General features: G+C 37.4%; 1 protein-coding gene across 2 annotated transcripts in view; it reads right to left on the bottom strand.

The window, feature by feature from the left end:
- Positions 1 to 13,736, bottom strand: part of LOC134512836 (protein kinase C epsilon type) — a 115,367-nt gene extending 101,631 nt beyond the window's left edge. For both annotated transcript variants that reach the window (XM_063328632.1, XM_063328634.1), the window contains exons 1-8: positions 13,570 to 13,736; positions 12,515 to 12,549; positions 11,037 to 11,122; positions 8,731 to 8,863; positions 5,772 to 5,914; positions 4,486 to 4,582; positions 2,595 to 2,809; positions 536 to 709 (exon numbers count right to left, since the gene is read on the bottom strand). In XM_063328632.1, coding sequence (XP_063184702.1) covers positions 536 to 709; positions 2,595 to 2,809; positions 4,486 to 4,582; positions 5,772 to 5,914; positions 8,731 to 8,863; positions 11,037 to 11,122; positions 12,515 to 12,549; positions 13,570 to 13,691 — 1,005 coding nt within the window. In that variant the 5' untranslated portion in view covers positions 13,692 to 13,736. The remainder of the gene's footprint in view (positions 1 to 535; positions 710 to 2,594; positions 2,810 to 4,485; positions 4,583 to 5,771; positions 5,915 to 8,730; positions 8,864 to 11,036; positions 11,123 to 12,514; positions 12,550 to 13,569) is intronic.
- Positions 13,737 to 14,194: the final 458 nt, after the last annotated feature.

The following is a 14,194-nucleotide window of genomic DNA, read 5'->3' as shown; positions in this document are numbered from 1 at the left end:
TGCCTTTCCTTCTCCCTGCTCCTCAAGCACATGGGAGACATTAGCACTATAGGAACTTACCTGATCAGCAGTATATCTTTTTCCTTTCTTTTTGAACATGTATACTACCCAGCACAAGAAAATTGAGAAGATGAGTGTTCTGCCATAATCTCATTTCTGACAAATCATTTTATAATTTTCACTCTGAATACTAGATGTTAAAAATGTTTGTAGTTAATTCAACAAACGATACACCATATTAATGTACAGGAGAAATCCAGAAAATGGCACCTCAGTAGTTTTTTTGTGGCTTATGCATGTGTTGTGGTTTTTAATTTTTTAACTCATTTACTGCCATCTCCTGGTACTTACAAGGTAACAGTATTTATGCTATTTAACAGCAGCCAGTACTCCTGCTCAATACTGCTGAAATGCCAAAAACTTCCCAGAGATATTTTCGAAGTATTGCCGTATTTTTTATGTTGCTGTCTCTTATTCTGGAAATAATGAATACTGTTCCTTGGGTACAAACCAGTATAAGATTCATGTAGCTTACCTTTGTCTGGAAGCAGCAGTACAGTTGTGTTAGGTATGGGTGTTTCCGTGCTAATGCCAGAATTCTCTTTTCCGTCATTGTACAGTCTACATCATCATCTTGAAGTATGACATCTTTCTTCAAGACCTTCACCGCATATACTTCATCTTTTCCCTTTAGCTCAGCTAACATTACCTAAACCAAACAGAAATTCTGTTTACATACGCACGACAGATACCATAAATGCAGGGTTGCATATGAGCTTGACTGCACTGGAAATACAAAGACAGTTACATACCTGCCTGAATTAAGTTGTATGTTTATAAAATTAAAAGCAAAGTAATGTAATTTTAGAAGAAGACATCTCTGGTATTCTTTAAATGTGAAACAGATGATATCTATTTTGTTTGTTAGTAAAGAATGCAGAATATAAAAAATTTTTATCCCCTCATTCAAATATCTTAATGAGCTCCTATTATGAGCTCTCAAAAACTAAAAACAGAAGGAAGTTGATATAAAACAGAAATTTATTTCCCACTTTTATCTCCCACTTTTGGTAGTGAGATTTGTGTGTAATGAACTTAATATACAATCCCACATACCACTCTGGGCACTTTAAAGCTGTTGATTTTAACTACTACTATTGTTTAAGGTTCAAGTCCTATACTCTGTTTAAGGTCAGTTCTGGCTTGGAGCCAGGGTAATCTTCAGAGAAAGGATTAGTAAACAGGGAGACAAAAGAAATGCTTCAGCCCTGCCCCTCTGCATCTGCAGTTCCCGTATATGAAGGAAGGATGATTGTACTTGTGAAACAGATTCATACTTCAGTCCTCCTCTTTGATTCCATGGTACACAGCACTGTGAAAAGAAAATCCATGAGCCCTGTAAACACAGCAATGTCCTTTTGCCGTGGGTTCAGCTAGGATGGAGTTAGCTTTCTTGACAGCAGCTAGTGTAGCACTATGTTTTGGATTTGTGATGAGAAACACTGCTGATAGTGCAACTAATGTTTTCAGTTGTTGCTAAGCACTCAAGGCCTTTTTTGCTCCTCACACCGCCCTGCGAGTGAATAGACTGGGAGTGCACAAAAAGTTGGAAGGGGACACAGCCAGGACAGCTGACCCCAACTGACCAAAAGGCTATTCCACACTGTGTGGCATCATGCTCAGTAACATATATAAAGCTGCAGGAAGAAGGAGAAAAGGGGGGATGTTCAGAATTATGGCATTTGTCTTCCCAGGTGACCATTACACAAACGGAGCCCTGCTTTCCTGGGGATGGCTGAGTGGACAGGTTTCTTGTTTTGCTCTGCTCGCATGCGTGGCTTCCAATAGGCAGTTTGCTCTGTCGTTGTCTCAGCCCATGAGTTATCCCTCACTTTTGCTCTTGTGATTCTCTCCTCCATTGCAACTCAGGGTGGGGGTGGTGAGCAAGTGGCTGCGTGGTTCTGGATGCCAGCTGGAGTTAAACCACGACACCCTTCCATCCTCATCAGTTCCCTACTGTGGGAAGGAATCTGGCAAGTTACATCTTTGCCGCATACGTGGTATTTTTGGGCAGCTGTCTAAGTCTCTTGCACTTGTCGTATCTGAGTGGAAATGCTTAAGGTCTGCTTCCTCCAGCACTGAACACACCCACTAAGGAAAAACAAGCACACAAACTGTTCTGTGAAATAAGTAAACTTGAACTGGGTATTATCTAGAAAGGGAATGAACTCAGAACTCCACAGCATTATTCCTGGGCTGTTTTTCCTGCTTGACCACAACTGATTATCTTGTTGAACAGTATGTATGTAACTGTATGTATGTCTTCATTATCAATATCCTGAAATAGAGAAACATTGACATTTTGTTTCAAAAGGCTTGACCCTAGTTAACAAAGTTAGCTAAAGCACAGAAAATACCAGCTGATCAGGAGGCTGATATTCCTGATATGTGGGGGTAACAGCTGCTTTTACCCAATGGGTAAAGAATGGGAGGAAAGCCCTGGCATGGAAGCACTTTCTGAATGTCACTATGAATACTTTCAAAGAAGTACAGTCAAAAAAAGCCAGCACACCAGTTAAAAACAAGCTACCCACCTTGCCAAAGCTGCCTTTCCCTAATACTTTGATGAAGTTGAACTCTTCAAGGCCTATTCGCTTGTTCTGGGCCTGTTTGACCTCCCCATTTTCACCGTTCTCCCCAGGTTTGTTCAGCTGGTTGTCTGTTGACGTTGTAGCTGTTGCTCTGTGTTCCTCTCCCCGATTGTCAAATGATAACGCTTTCCTAATGTTGTTTTCCAGCTCTTTGATTTCTGGGGAAATGTGAGAAAAAGTGTTTGTTTTAACCAATCACCAGAAAAACAGCCCGTGTTAGTCTGTATCGGTTTTGAGAAGGGCCATTCATCATCCCCGAATGCTGCGTAGGGCATTCTGTGGTTAAGAATACATATTTAGCAAACTGCTTCTCCACCTTACAGTAATCTGCCAAAATCCTGCTCTAACAGGAAGGGTGGCCTTTTAAAATGAACCTTAGAGAATGACATACCCAAAACTTGACAGATAAGTCAGAATAGTGGCCAAATAGTTGTTTTAGTGATTTTGGGTGTTCCTGTACCACAGAGAAGTACTTTGTTTTGAATATCCCTATCTTCCTGCAGCACTTACTCATCTTCCTGCTTAAGTATTTTAGAGTTGTATCTTCCAAAGTTCAAAGGATAGTTGGGCGTCCCAGTCCTTGAAGTCAACATGAATGGAGCGTCTTACTCAGCTCCAGCATTTATCAGACACCTGCCAATAAAGTATTTGACCACTTCCTAATGCCACTTTAACCAGCAATTGTGTAGATCTGCTAAATGGTTCTGAAGGGTTCTCAATGCTAAACACAGCGAGTCCTGGTGACTAATGGACCTCAGGGTCTGCCTCAACCTCTTGTGTAGCACTTCTGCTTGAAGGCCTTGGAAGCAACAACTTTACTGGACAGCTACAAAAGGGAAATTTAAGCAAGAGTTTCAGCAAATTCTTTGTTCTTATTTTAAGCAAAACATCAGAGATTTAAAAAATATTATTTAACCAACATGCTGTCTGTGAAACCAAAAAGTTGACAAATTTAAATCAGTTCTGTACTTGGGGTCTTACAGTACTTATTATCATGGAGTTTTGAAAGTCTCTTCCCTAAAAATAAGGGTGAGAAACTTCTCAACTGTAAATAAGTTTTAAAGAATTTGACATAAAAATACCTATCTTCCCATGCCTTGGTGTAAAGATTTTTCATTCACCAGTTTACACACATGATGGTACATAAGATATCTGTCAGCCTTCTGATTTTTAAAAACAACAATCAGATCAGATTCAAAAAGTGCTGCTGACATACAGCTTCTGTCCCTCACGCTGTTCAGCTTAATGAAATCAGATCATATCAGTCAAGACTAAAATATTTGTCTCCAAATCTAAGCATGCAAAAAATCACTGAAAGGAAACATGGTTTTACAAAGGCTCTAGAGACCACACAGACATGCTAGCATAGCCTAACTCTCTATAAGTTTTTATTATCAAATGTTCAGTGTAGAATTGAAAGGAGGCAATTTAATCTCAGAAACGTATTAACAGATAGAGGCTTTTCAGATAGATAAAGGCTCTCAAGTTCTGTGGCACTATTTAAAATGTTCTCACTCTCAGATCAAAATATATAACCTCCTTAGATAAAGAAATTGGGCTAGGCATGGACTCATCTAGTAAATTTAACAATATTTTAAGATGACTGTTTTATAATTTTCCCTTTAAAAGCCATTTATTTTCAAGATTTAAATAACACGAGAAGCAGGTCTTTTAAAAAAGTTTTTGCAGTTCATAAATTCAAGTTCTTTATTTTCCGGTGGTAACTACTTCATTGATTTTTTGCTACAGAGGGTGGTGCTGATAGCTTTTTTTACTCCTCATAAAGAAGGAAAATATGTAACAATATACGTTAGGAAAAAGAGAGATGTTTGACCTTGATCACATGGAGAAGTGGGTGCTGACTTTGACCTATCTTCTTCTGATGATGCGCTTCCAGGAACTGGTTGTTGAGTCTCTGCACCTGCAATTAGCTAAGAACAATTCCCAAAGGGGTACTCAGCTATGAGATTCTCCCATGCCAAGAGGAAATTTAGTTTAACAACATTAATTCAGAAGTAGAAGTATGAAAAAAAGTCAAGATGTTCCACCCCTATAGATTCTCACTGTCAGGACCTGAAGCATACAGTAGATGGCATCACATCAAATAGAAACCATAATATAAACAGAGAAAGACCCATCCATTTAAAGAAAAATAGGTTCTCAAGATGAACTAAAAGTAATAAGTACACCCAGTGAGTGGGAAAGTTTTGTATAGTCACCATGTGCCTGTGTAGAAATCTATCCAGTAAATATATTTAACTACAACAAGTACCAACAAGCATTGTAAACTAATTCATGCGGTAACAACATGACAACATCTTTTCCCAGGAGTCACAGATCAATTAATTTATTCCTGACTGTTCTGTGTTTCTGTAAAATTTTAAAACAGTGTACCTGGGATCCAAGTGTGCAAAAATCAGGAAAATGAACAGAACCAAATGTCAATGTTTTAAGAAATTATGGTAAAAATTGCGTATTTCTGTAAGTGACAGCAATGGGTCTGCTGTCACAATCATGCAAATAGGGATAGAAAACGAGGCCGAATTCTGATCCAGGCTACATATCATCAATCCAGAATAAGTCTATCAGGTTTGGACGTACTTGGGGTGACCTATGCGTTCTATTTCTAGAACAGCCTATTTCTTCCTATAATAGTGATAACAACTCCAGAACTGTCATCCAGCAAACAGCTCCTTTTCATGAGAATCACCATATTGCTCATTTATGAGCATTTACAACATTACGGAGTAGTGCTGTGTCTCAATCAATCAATTATCCGATGCCAATTCTGAGCCAGAGACACTTAAGTTTTTTATGAACAGTTGTGTCAGACACTGTCTCTTTGTCAAATCTCTTTCCTCAAAAGTAAAAAAGGGAGATCCTTCCAGATTCTATACAGACTTTAAGTTCGCAAAATTATAGCAGGTCAAAATAAATTTCATATAAAAATTCAGAATAGGTAATTTTCACTTATAAATCCAAAGCCAAAGTCTTAGTTCTGTACTGACTTAAAATAAATTCTTGTGCAAGTCAAGTAAACAGGATTGAACCCCAACTAGTAAAGTTACAATACATCCATACTTATCTCCTTTTTTATGTGACGCTAAATAGTAATATTACCTTTTTCCTCCTCTGCCCACTATTAGTGATCTTATCTGGAGTGACTCCAAGATCTGCAAGAACTTTAGCTATGCCTCTAGCATCCACTCCACAGTTTGGTGCCACATTTGTTTCACAGCGTCGATGTACATTCATCTTGCAAACTGCAGTGAAATGTAAAGTAATATCGTAAATTAAATGCTGCCTTGGCATGCATTTGTCTTAAATCAGACCTTATTGGACCTACCAATGATTTTTTCAAATAAATATAATTTCAGTAGAAAAATACTTAGTTGGATATGCAGTGACACTTCAATGCTAACATAAAATTATTAACCTGGTTATCATTTTTCTGCTATGATAATGCAGAACAGCGTTTTCACAAAGTACCCCGAACAGACGCAGGAACAAACAAAAATATCTAATGGTCCTGTAAATCTTAAACAGAACTTTAATTAGAAGAAAAGTCCTTCAGAGCTTGGGTTTTAGCCGTCCACTTCTGCTCTGAGAGCACAACATTAGCTCCTCGTGTATTATTGCTTCTTACTCTATTTTACTTGGGTAGATTAACTCCTAATGTAGGCAGGCATGAAACCAACTGTGTTTTAAGTTTTAATAAAAGCCTTTGGCACTATTAGACACTCTTTCTTTACATGGCAATCCTTTTACCAAGCTCTTTCTCTTAAATACCATCGCCTGAATTTGGTAAACTAGTAAGAGAAAAAAACCCTTACATTGCTTCCAGGTTATGGGTTAGGGGGGAGAACACAGCCCCATTAAAAATAGCATAGCGTGGATTTGTTAGGAACAGATGACATGTTTTATCTTAGACTTCGCTGCCCTCTTGTGGAGAAAGGCATAAAGAAAGCAAAATCGCAAGTATCATTAAAATACTAGATTAACATTCAATTGCTCAAATTCCTCACTTCATTACTTTTTAGAGAAAAAAAAAAATCAAAAAAGTATGTATTTATAAAGCCGCGTTTCATTATATTGTTCTTCATCAGTGCTTTCTCCGTATAAGCCCTAAAGAAACAAGTCACATTCGCCTCTGAGACTATACAGAGGCACTGTAACTACAGCAGTAACCACGCGCTTCAGAAAGCGGGTTCCTTTCCTTTTCAAGTATGTTTCAGCTCACGAGAAGAGCAAAAAGAAATTGCTACACATGGTACTTTCAGTGCACGTATATCCAGTGACAAAAGCTCAGTGGCAAGTAACATGTTTGACTGTAACTGTGGACACTGAGGAACTGAACTGCTTGAAATAAAGCAAACAGGACAATTTTGTAGAGTCTGACTTCATGAACGTATTTTGTAAAGAGAAGGTCAGGAATAAGCAGTGAAAACCCAGAAAAATAAACCTTTGGAATACACTTTTCATGGTGTCAATAACCATGCGGGGCAAGAAAGTACATCACTGAAGAAGGGACCATTGCTTGGCACTTGTTAAGAGAGAAAACAAAGCCCAGAGAAAATGACATTTCCAGCTCAGGTGAGCTGTAGATTTCATGCAGACAATACTGCATTTTTATAGGCACTCATTTTAGGAACACAGAGAAAGCAACACAGGTGCTCTGAACTAATGTTTCTATGCATCTGCTACATAGTAAGTGCATACATATGAGAAATAACATTATTTTCTACAGTTAAGAGGAAATGAACCACTGCAGTACTCGAGAGAGAATATGAAAGTGAATTCATATACTTATAGATTAAGTGGAGAGATACTACAGCCCTGACTAACAATCAAAGAAAAAAGCAGGTTGAATTGAAAAATCTTCTTTGAATGTATCTTCACCATAATCAAGATAACATTTGAACAAAATCTTTTTAATAGTAGTAAAATAACAGTATTTAGAGTCTAACATGTTATCAGCACTCACTAGCTAGGAATCACAAGGGAAGGCTTGAATTTCAGAATGCTCTCACTGTTTATCACTTTACCACGAAAGAAATTCCTTCTTTCTCTTGCTGCTCAGCAAACGTTAGGTCTGACCTTCACTATAGTTATGTCTCATCTTAAATACTGCAAAGGATATATTTCATAGATTACACATTTACAAATATATACATGAAGTGTACATAACATGATTTTTTATTTATGAAGATGGACCTATCCAGTTGTAAACGTGTAACAAAACGAAAATGCTTATAATTCCATTAGGTACTACTTTCTAAGAATCTAACAATCTTCAGACATCATTCCCCTTAATCCACTAATTTAAGTATTTTATTCACTATTTCTAAAATATTACTTTCCTTTGCAAGTGTTTGTACTGTTTTCTCCCCCTTTTAGAATATATAGATCTGCTTGAAACAAGGGGATATGAACCAACCATTTCTGTTAGTCAGCTAAAATGACATGAACATACCTTCCAGCAGTAACTTCATATGCAGTTACTGTACAGAGTACACAGACCTTGAGCTGCAGAACATAATGAATCCTTTGCTTTCTGGAATAGAGGGGCTAGACAGACCATCACAAAGGATGATTTAGTTAGGTATCAGAATACTTATTATTCTGGATATGGGCGCACAGGACCGGTTCTGCCTAGCCTAGGCAATACATAATAGTAATTTTTGAAGATGGTATTAAAGGGAAAAGTAGCTGGAATAATGATGTTTAAAAAGGTTAACAACCATCACCACAAACCTGAAACACAAAAGGCATATAAACTGAAGGGATGTAAATTCTCATCTTCCTAATTTTCTGTCAACTTCTAATTTCCTATGTAGCAATAAACCTACACATCAGCCAAGTGCAAAATGTGCTTCTGCACCTCTCTTCTCTGCATCTGTTACTGACTGGTGTGGCAGGCAGGGTAAAGGACCATTTTCTAACAGTGATGGCAATCCCTTCTGCAGTCCGCTATTTACTTGCTATGCATTTCTGTACATGCTGGAAAAGACAGAATAACTTCCAGTCTTTCCAAGTCTACCGCACTCACAAAGAAAAGCTCTGAAGCGGTAATCCTTACCTTTGCATTGTAAACCTTGTCTCAAAAGACCCCAGAGCAATGAACCACAGTGGTCACAGAAGGTGGGCACTTTGTAATTGTGAATGCTGAACTTGTGAGGCATGTTGACACTGAAACGCTGGGATCCCACTTGCTGAAAAAGGAGAGCACAGCATATTTCATTCTAATTAGTTTCTTTATAATCAGCGTATGCTGAGTCCCTGCTATGTTTTAAAACCATACAGAATTCAAACAAGATGAACTAGGCCTGTGCTAAGATGATGATCTTTGCATTAGATATACTTCAGCTCCAGAGTTCTCACTACTTTATTTGGGGAAAAGAGGGGGAAGGGCTGCTGTTGTCCAAGAGATAAAGACTAAAGTCTACTTCCTAGTACTTCTGGGAACAACAAATACATAGCTATCAGGAAAGATCTCTTAATGTGGAAGGCAAGGAAGTCACTCCCAATTGTTTTAGGAGCAGGAGGCCTAACTAATCCAGGACTAAGATATATCACAACCCCTTTACCTTTTCATATCCCACTCTTCTTTAGATTATGGAAATGACAATGATAATTTGTTGTGTTCAGGGATTCCAAGGTACGATAACTTACTAATTAAAGGATGTAATTGATAAGTTTTTATAGTGGCCACTGCATAGCAGGAGATTTATTTTGATGTTTTTCCTTTCTTTTCCTATTACCACTGGCTTCTCTCCAGTGATCTAGTACCCCTTCTAAACAATGAGAGCATTATATCAGCAAAGCATACAAGTCTCCACCAGTCTGGAGCCTGGGAACATAAATCTACGCAAGATTTTGTATCTTCCTGTGGGTACTCTATGTGAAAACAGCACTAGCCAAACACAGTCCTTTATCACAATCCTATGCAAGCGATCAAGTTTCGGATGTAAAACACTGGTTGTGAACCAGATATTAAAGAATGCTTCCAGTATGAAAAATGGTAGAGAATTGCACAGGAAGAATGAGATCAGTTAGTGTCTCAGTCAAATTATACATCAAAGTTGAAAGAGTGGTTTAAACCCATTGTTACACACAACTCTGATTTGTAATTTAAAACTAGGTGTTTTCAAGCATACAAATGTACGTTTTTAACCAATAAAACTAAGAAATGTACTTTTTCTGCATGGCCAAGAAATTGGGATCACCCACAGACTACCTCATCTACTCCTGTGGTGAAAGATAGTAGGCCCTTGCTGTTGCACAAAACAGAAAAGGACAGCGAGCATTCATTAGCTTTTCTGTTAAAAACAAGCAAACAAAAAAATTCGGTATAAGATAAAGCATTCACTGGTTACAGCTGAGGGCTACAACTGTTTAAAACACCCATAAAACCTGCCCCCTTCCGCAACTATCCCCGATGAACCCAGCCATAAAGGCAAACCCCAAAGCTGAGGATTCTAAGGGAGCTGAACACAACAGCAGTCACATTGCTCCCTGGTGTATGACAGTCCAGAGGGATTAACATTAATCTCCCAAGCAAGTCTAAAAGGCCATTTTAGCTGAGAGAGAGCTTTAACCCAAGTGAAAGGATTGCTTTGTTTTCTCTTCTGATCTAGAGCAGAATGTACCATTGGCAGATATATTTACCTCCCTGACCTACGGTTCTGAAGGCAGCTAATTTCTTTTTCAGGTGATATCTTCATTTATTTAAATGCATGACAACTTAAAGCACGTATTGTGTTAATTCCATTAATATACAAAAGCTTGTTAGAGGCAGGGAGTAATTATGTTGGAAAACCTGTTAGCTGCGCAATACCTTGAATTATCACTCCCATCTTATATACCATGCATGGGCCTTCTTCAACACAAGGATGGCTTTTTGTACATTTTGACAGTTCAGATGCAGTCTTCGTTGAGGTGAGACACTGCAAGCAAACTCTGGGCAGTCTCTTATGTCTATGCAAGACACTCAAGCACATTGCCTAACCTATCAGCTGCTAACGACTCAGCCACAAAAACGCAGTTGAGGGATAAAGGGTCCCAGCCTGCTTCTTTTGAATTAAAATGACAAAACTCGTATTAACTCAGAAATGGCAAATATTAAAAATGAAAAGGAGTGGAAGAAACTCACTGAGACTTAAAGCATTCGGCTTACTAATTAGAAATAAATTGCAGTATAATAATTCCCACGTAAATGAACTGGTTATGGTAATCTGTCATTCCAAAGTATGTGCTACATCACAAGACAACCAGAAGGGCACAAAAAAGTCTATAACATATATTGATTAAACACAGCAGATGACACTTCTTTGAAGAGATGAAAGACAGAGTTTTATCTAGAAAATGTATTTTATAAACATTTACCTCATCGTGAGTTTCCTGTTTTTTTAAGCCAGCACACTTCGTTATTATAAGTTCATGGCATCTCTTGTGGACTACACAAGTGCAAACTATAAACAAAAAACAGATAAAAGAATGAGTTTTCATTAAGATTGATTTTAAAGCAAAAGACTGATCTTGGAAGACTAGAAATGCTGCAAGTTGAAAGACTGCAAGTGACTGGTAACTTAGTGAGTCCTTCATAGTAAGTCTGGCTTACAAAGGCAGAAGATAATGGACTTCAAGAGGCCAATGAATTTTAAGAGAACTAAAGATTATCTGCCAAAATCTCAGCACGTAATACCACAAATTGCCGTCTAAAATATTAATGGCAATTCTTCTCAATTTTTACATATTTGATTTCTTTATCTGATAAAGTCCATGATCTCCACATTATATAAGACACAACGGCAAAAACAATTCCTGTCTGAAAAGCTTCCAGAGAAAAAGAGACATAAAGGTAACTCATTATAAAAGTCAAAGAACAGAAAAAACAAAGTCGAACATTCTTTCTGTAACACATTATCCTAAGCTGATAACAGTAAAAGGTTTCAGGAGGCAAAAATGCTTTGTCAATATTCATACTGATTACTTAATCAATGAATAACATTTGTAGATATGACCATTATGATTAAAAATTGCAAGGTCTATCCTACTGTGGGATTCAAGGTCATTAAGTGAAGAAAGAAACCTTCAGAGTGAAATAATGAATTTAATTTTCTTCTAGCTTTGGTCATTGTTGTAAGAAAAAAAACCAACACAGAACTCAAGGAACCTCTGCTGTATGTTAATACAGTAATTCTTATTATAGCTTGTAAAACCATTATTTGCATTTATTTATTTACAATGAGATTTCATTAAGTCTTTTGTAACTGAAAAATCATTACTAACTTGATTATTTCTACTTGTCACATGAGAACTGAGTAGAAAAACATCATCCCAAGAGGTGACTGCATAAAAAATTAAGAGCACAAGAAACTGAGTTGAAAAACGGGAGTTGAAAATGAAGCACTTCTGCAGTCTTTGCTATAACTTTCTCTAATGATGACCTCTATAATTATCTCATCTATTTAATTATAGTCTTTGCAATTACCTGGCATTTTTAAACAAAGAATCTTAAGCAGAATAAAGAATTCACAATTTTAAAATGCAAGAAGTGAAAAATGAAGAAGCCAACAACTGCAGATATGCCCCCTTAGTTGGGTGTGCATCAAGAGACACCGAGGATCTGCTGTTCGGAGATGTTAACTGTGCCCCCACTCCATATATGCTGCCTAAGACCAACAGTTTTGAAAAATTTTACCGGGACTTACTGTAAAGATCATATCTTCACTGAGACAAACTTATTCAATTTGTGCTAAATTCTTAACACTGTATGTATACAATGCTTGATAAAAGTATCTTGTTATTTATGTAACATACTACATATATTCAAACTGTCCCCCTGTAGATTTTTCTCTTACCTTGACATTGGTATCCCTGTTTTCCTATTACACCCCTGAAAATAAAACAGTGTTTTAGAAAATGAAGAATATATTTTTTTAAATGAAAAACACATTTAATATATGACATTTACTATTAAAGACACATTTACTGTAATAAAATAGGCAAAGCCAAAAGGTACATAGAGAGGGAAGCCACAAGCTGGCAAAATAGTCATCAGGCAGGCCTCTAAATAGACAGAAGATTGCATTTGCCAACATTGTTGCTTGAAATCAACTTAGCCAACCTAAAGTCTAACCTGCAGACGTTTCTTAGAAGAATGCAGTTGAATTCATGAACAATTCACATCGTTTCACATTAAGAAAGACTGATTCTGTACACACTCTTAAGAAATATTAATTATGGATTACATCAGATCTTATGTGTATAAAGGTGCAAATCAGTATCTCTAATTAACTTTGGAAAACATCAATGGAGTAGCTGAAAAATAACTGAAAGCTGAATGTCTCCACCACTTTTCACTATCTGAAAATTTCGAGTACTTAAAACTAACGTAAATAATTTCTAAAAGGGAGTACTTGACATACACTGTAATAAGAAAGACTCTGTACACTGAGTACCCAAAACCCTGGATCGCAGAAGGCTAATATTCCCGTATTTCATTAACTTCAGTAGGATCTACAGGAGCTTGGCATTTCCTAGGAGGAAGATGGTGATACTTAAGCACCTAAAGAAGGATTCAGTTACCTTGGCAAAACATAAGAGTCTAATATTAGGTCTAAATCTATACTTAGGCACCTACAGAACACGAGACTGGCTGTCTACCTAGAATTTATAGTGTGTACCAGACAGGAAAAGATCGAACTTTGTGGCTCAGACAACAGAAAATGCAAGTACAACAAATTCTAACATTTGTGATAGAAGTTTTACAGTTTTCTATGACTGCAAAACTGATGACGGTGTAATACTAAAATGAAGAGGAAAAGGACTACTACTCTACGCCATTTATACTTCAGCAAAACAGGAGGGTATGGTAACTCTTTAATTCAAAGTTGCAAAGAAAGCAAAGTCTCACCATATAAAATCTCTGCAGTGCGAACAGTATGTTGGTTGTCTAAGATAGGTGGCCATAAACTTGTGCCCATTAACCTGATGTACTCTGCGTCGCACAGCACCCTGCCGCTTTCTGGGGCGCATACGTTCCCGGAACACACGTTCTTCATTGTCTTTGGGTGCTGAAACAGAGGAAAATACCAGTAAGCACTGCCTGTATCAGACACAAATATGGGAAAACTCAAATGCAATACAGAAGCAGCTATTTTCAAAAAATAATCCTCTCTAGATAGCAGTGCAAGATAACTTCCCTAAGTTGTGGGTAATTTTTTTCTTTTTTAGCATCAATTACTGAAGGGCAAGGTTTTTCATTGCCTAGTACAGGATCTTCTATTTGTTCTAAACCTTTATCTGTAAATTCACGCTAAGCTGGGAATAAGTCTTCTGTGCTTGATCACTATCAAGCCCACTGACAATCTCTTTAACAGTAATTAACACAGTTAGATTCTCCGAACAGCTCAGACTCTCATCTCATTTGATCTTCAGGGGGGGAAAAAAAAAATCAACCAAAAAATCCCAACATCCCCTGGTCCCTGTACACTCTGAAAGTGCCGACACAAGTGCAAGAAAGCTGAGCACAAATACAT

This window comes from Chroicocephalus ridibundus, chromosome 3 (assembly GCF_963924245.1).
Source record: "Chroicocephalus ridibundus chromosome 3, bChrRid1.1, whole genome shotgun sequence".
NCBI classification, from domain to species: Eukaryota; Metazoa; Chordata; class Aves; order Charadriiformes; family Laridae; genus Chroicocephalus; species Chroicocephalus ridibundus.
The sequence above is the reverse complement of the archived record's forward strand: the minus strand, read 5'-3'. Positions and strand labels throughout refer to the sequence as shown.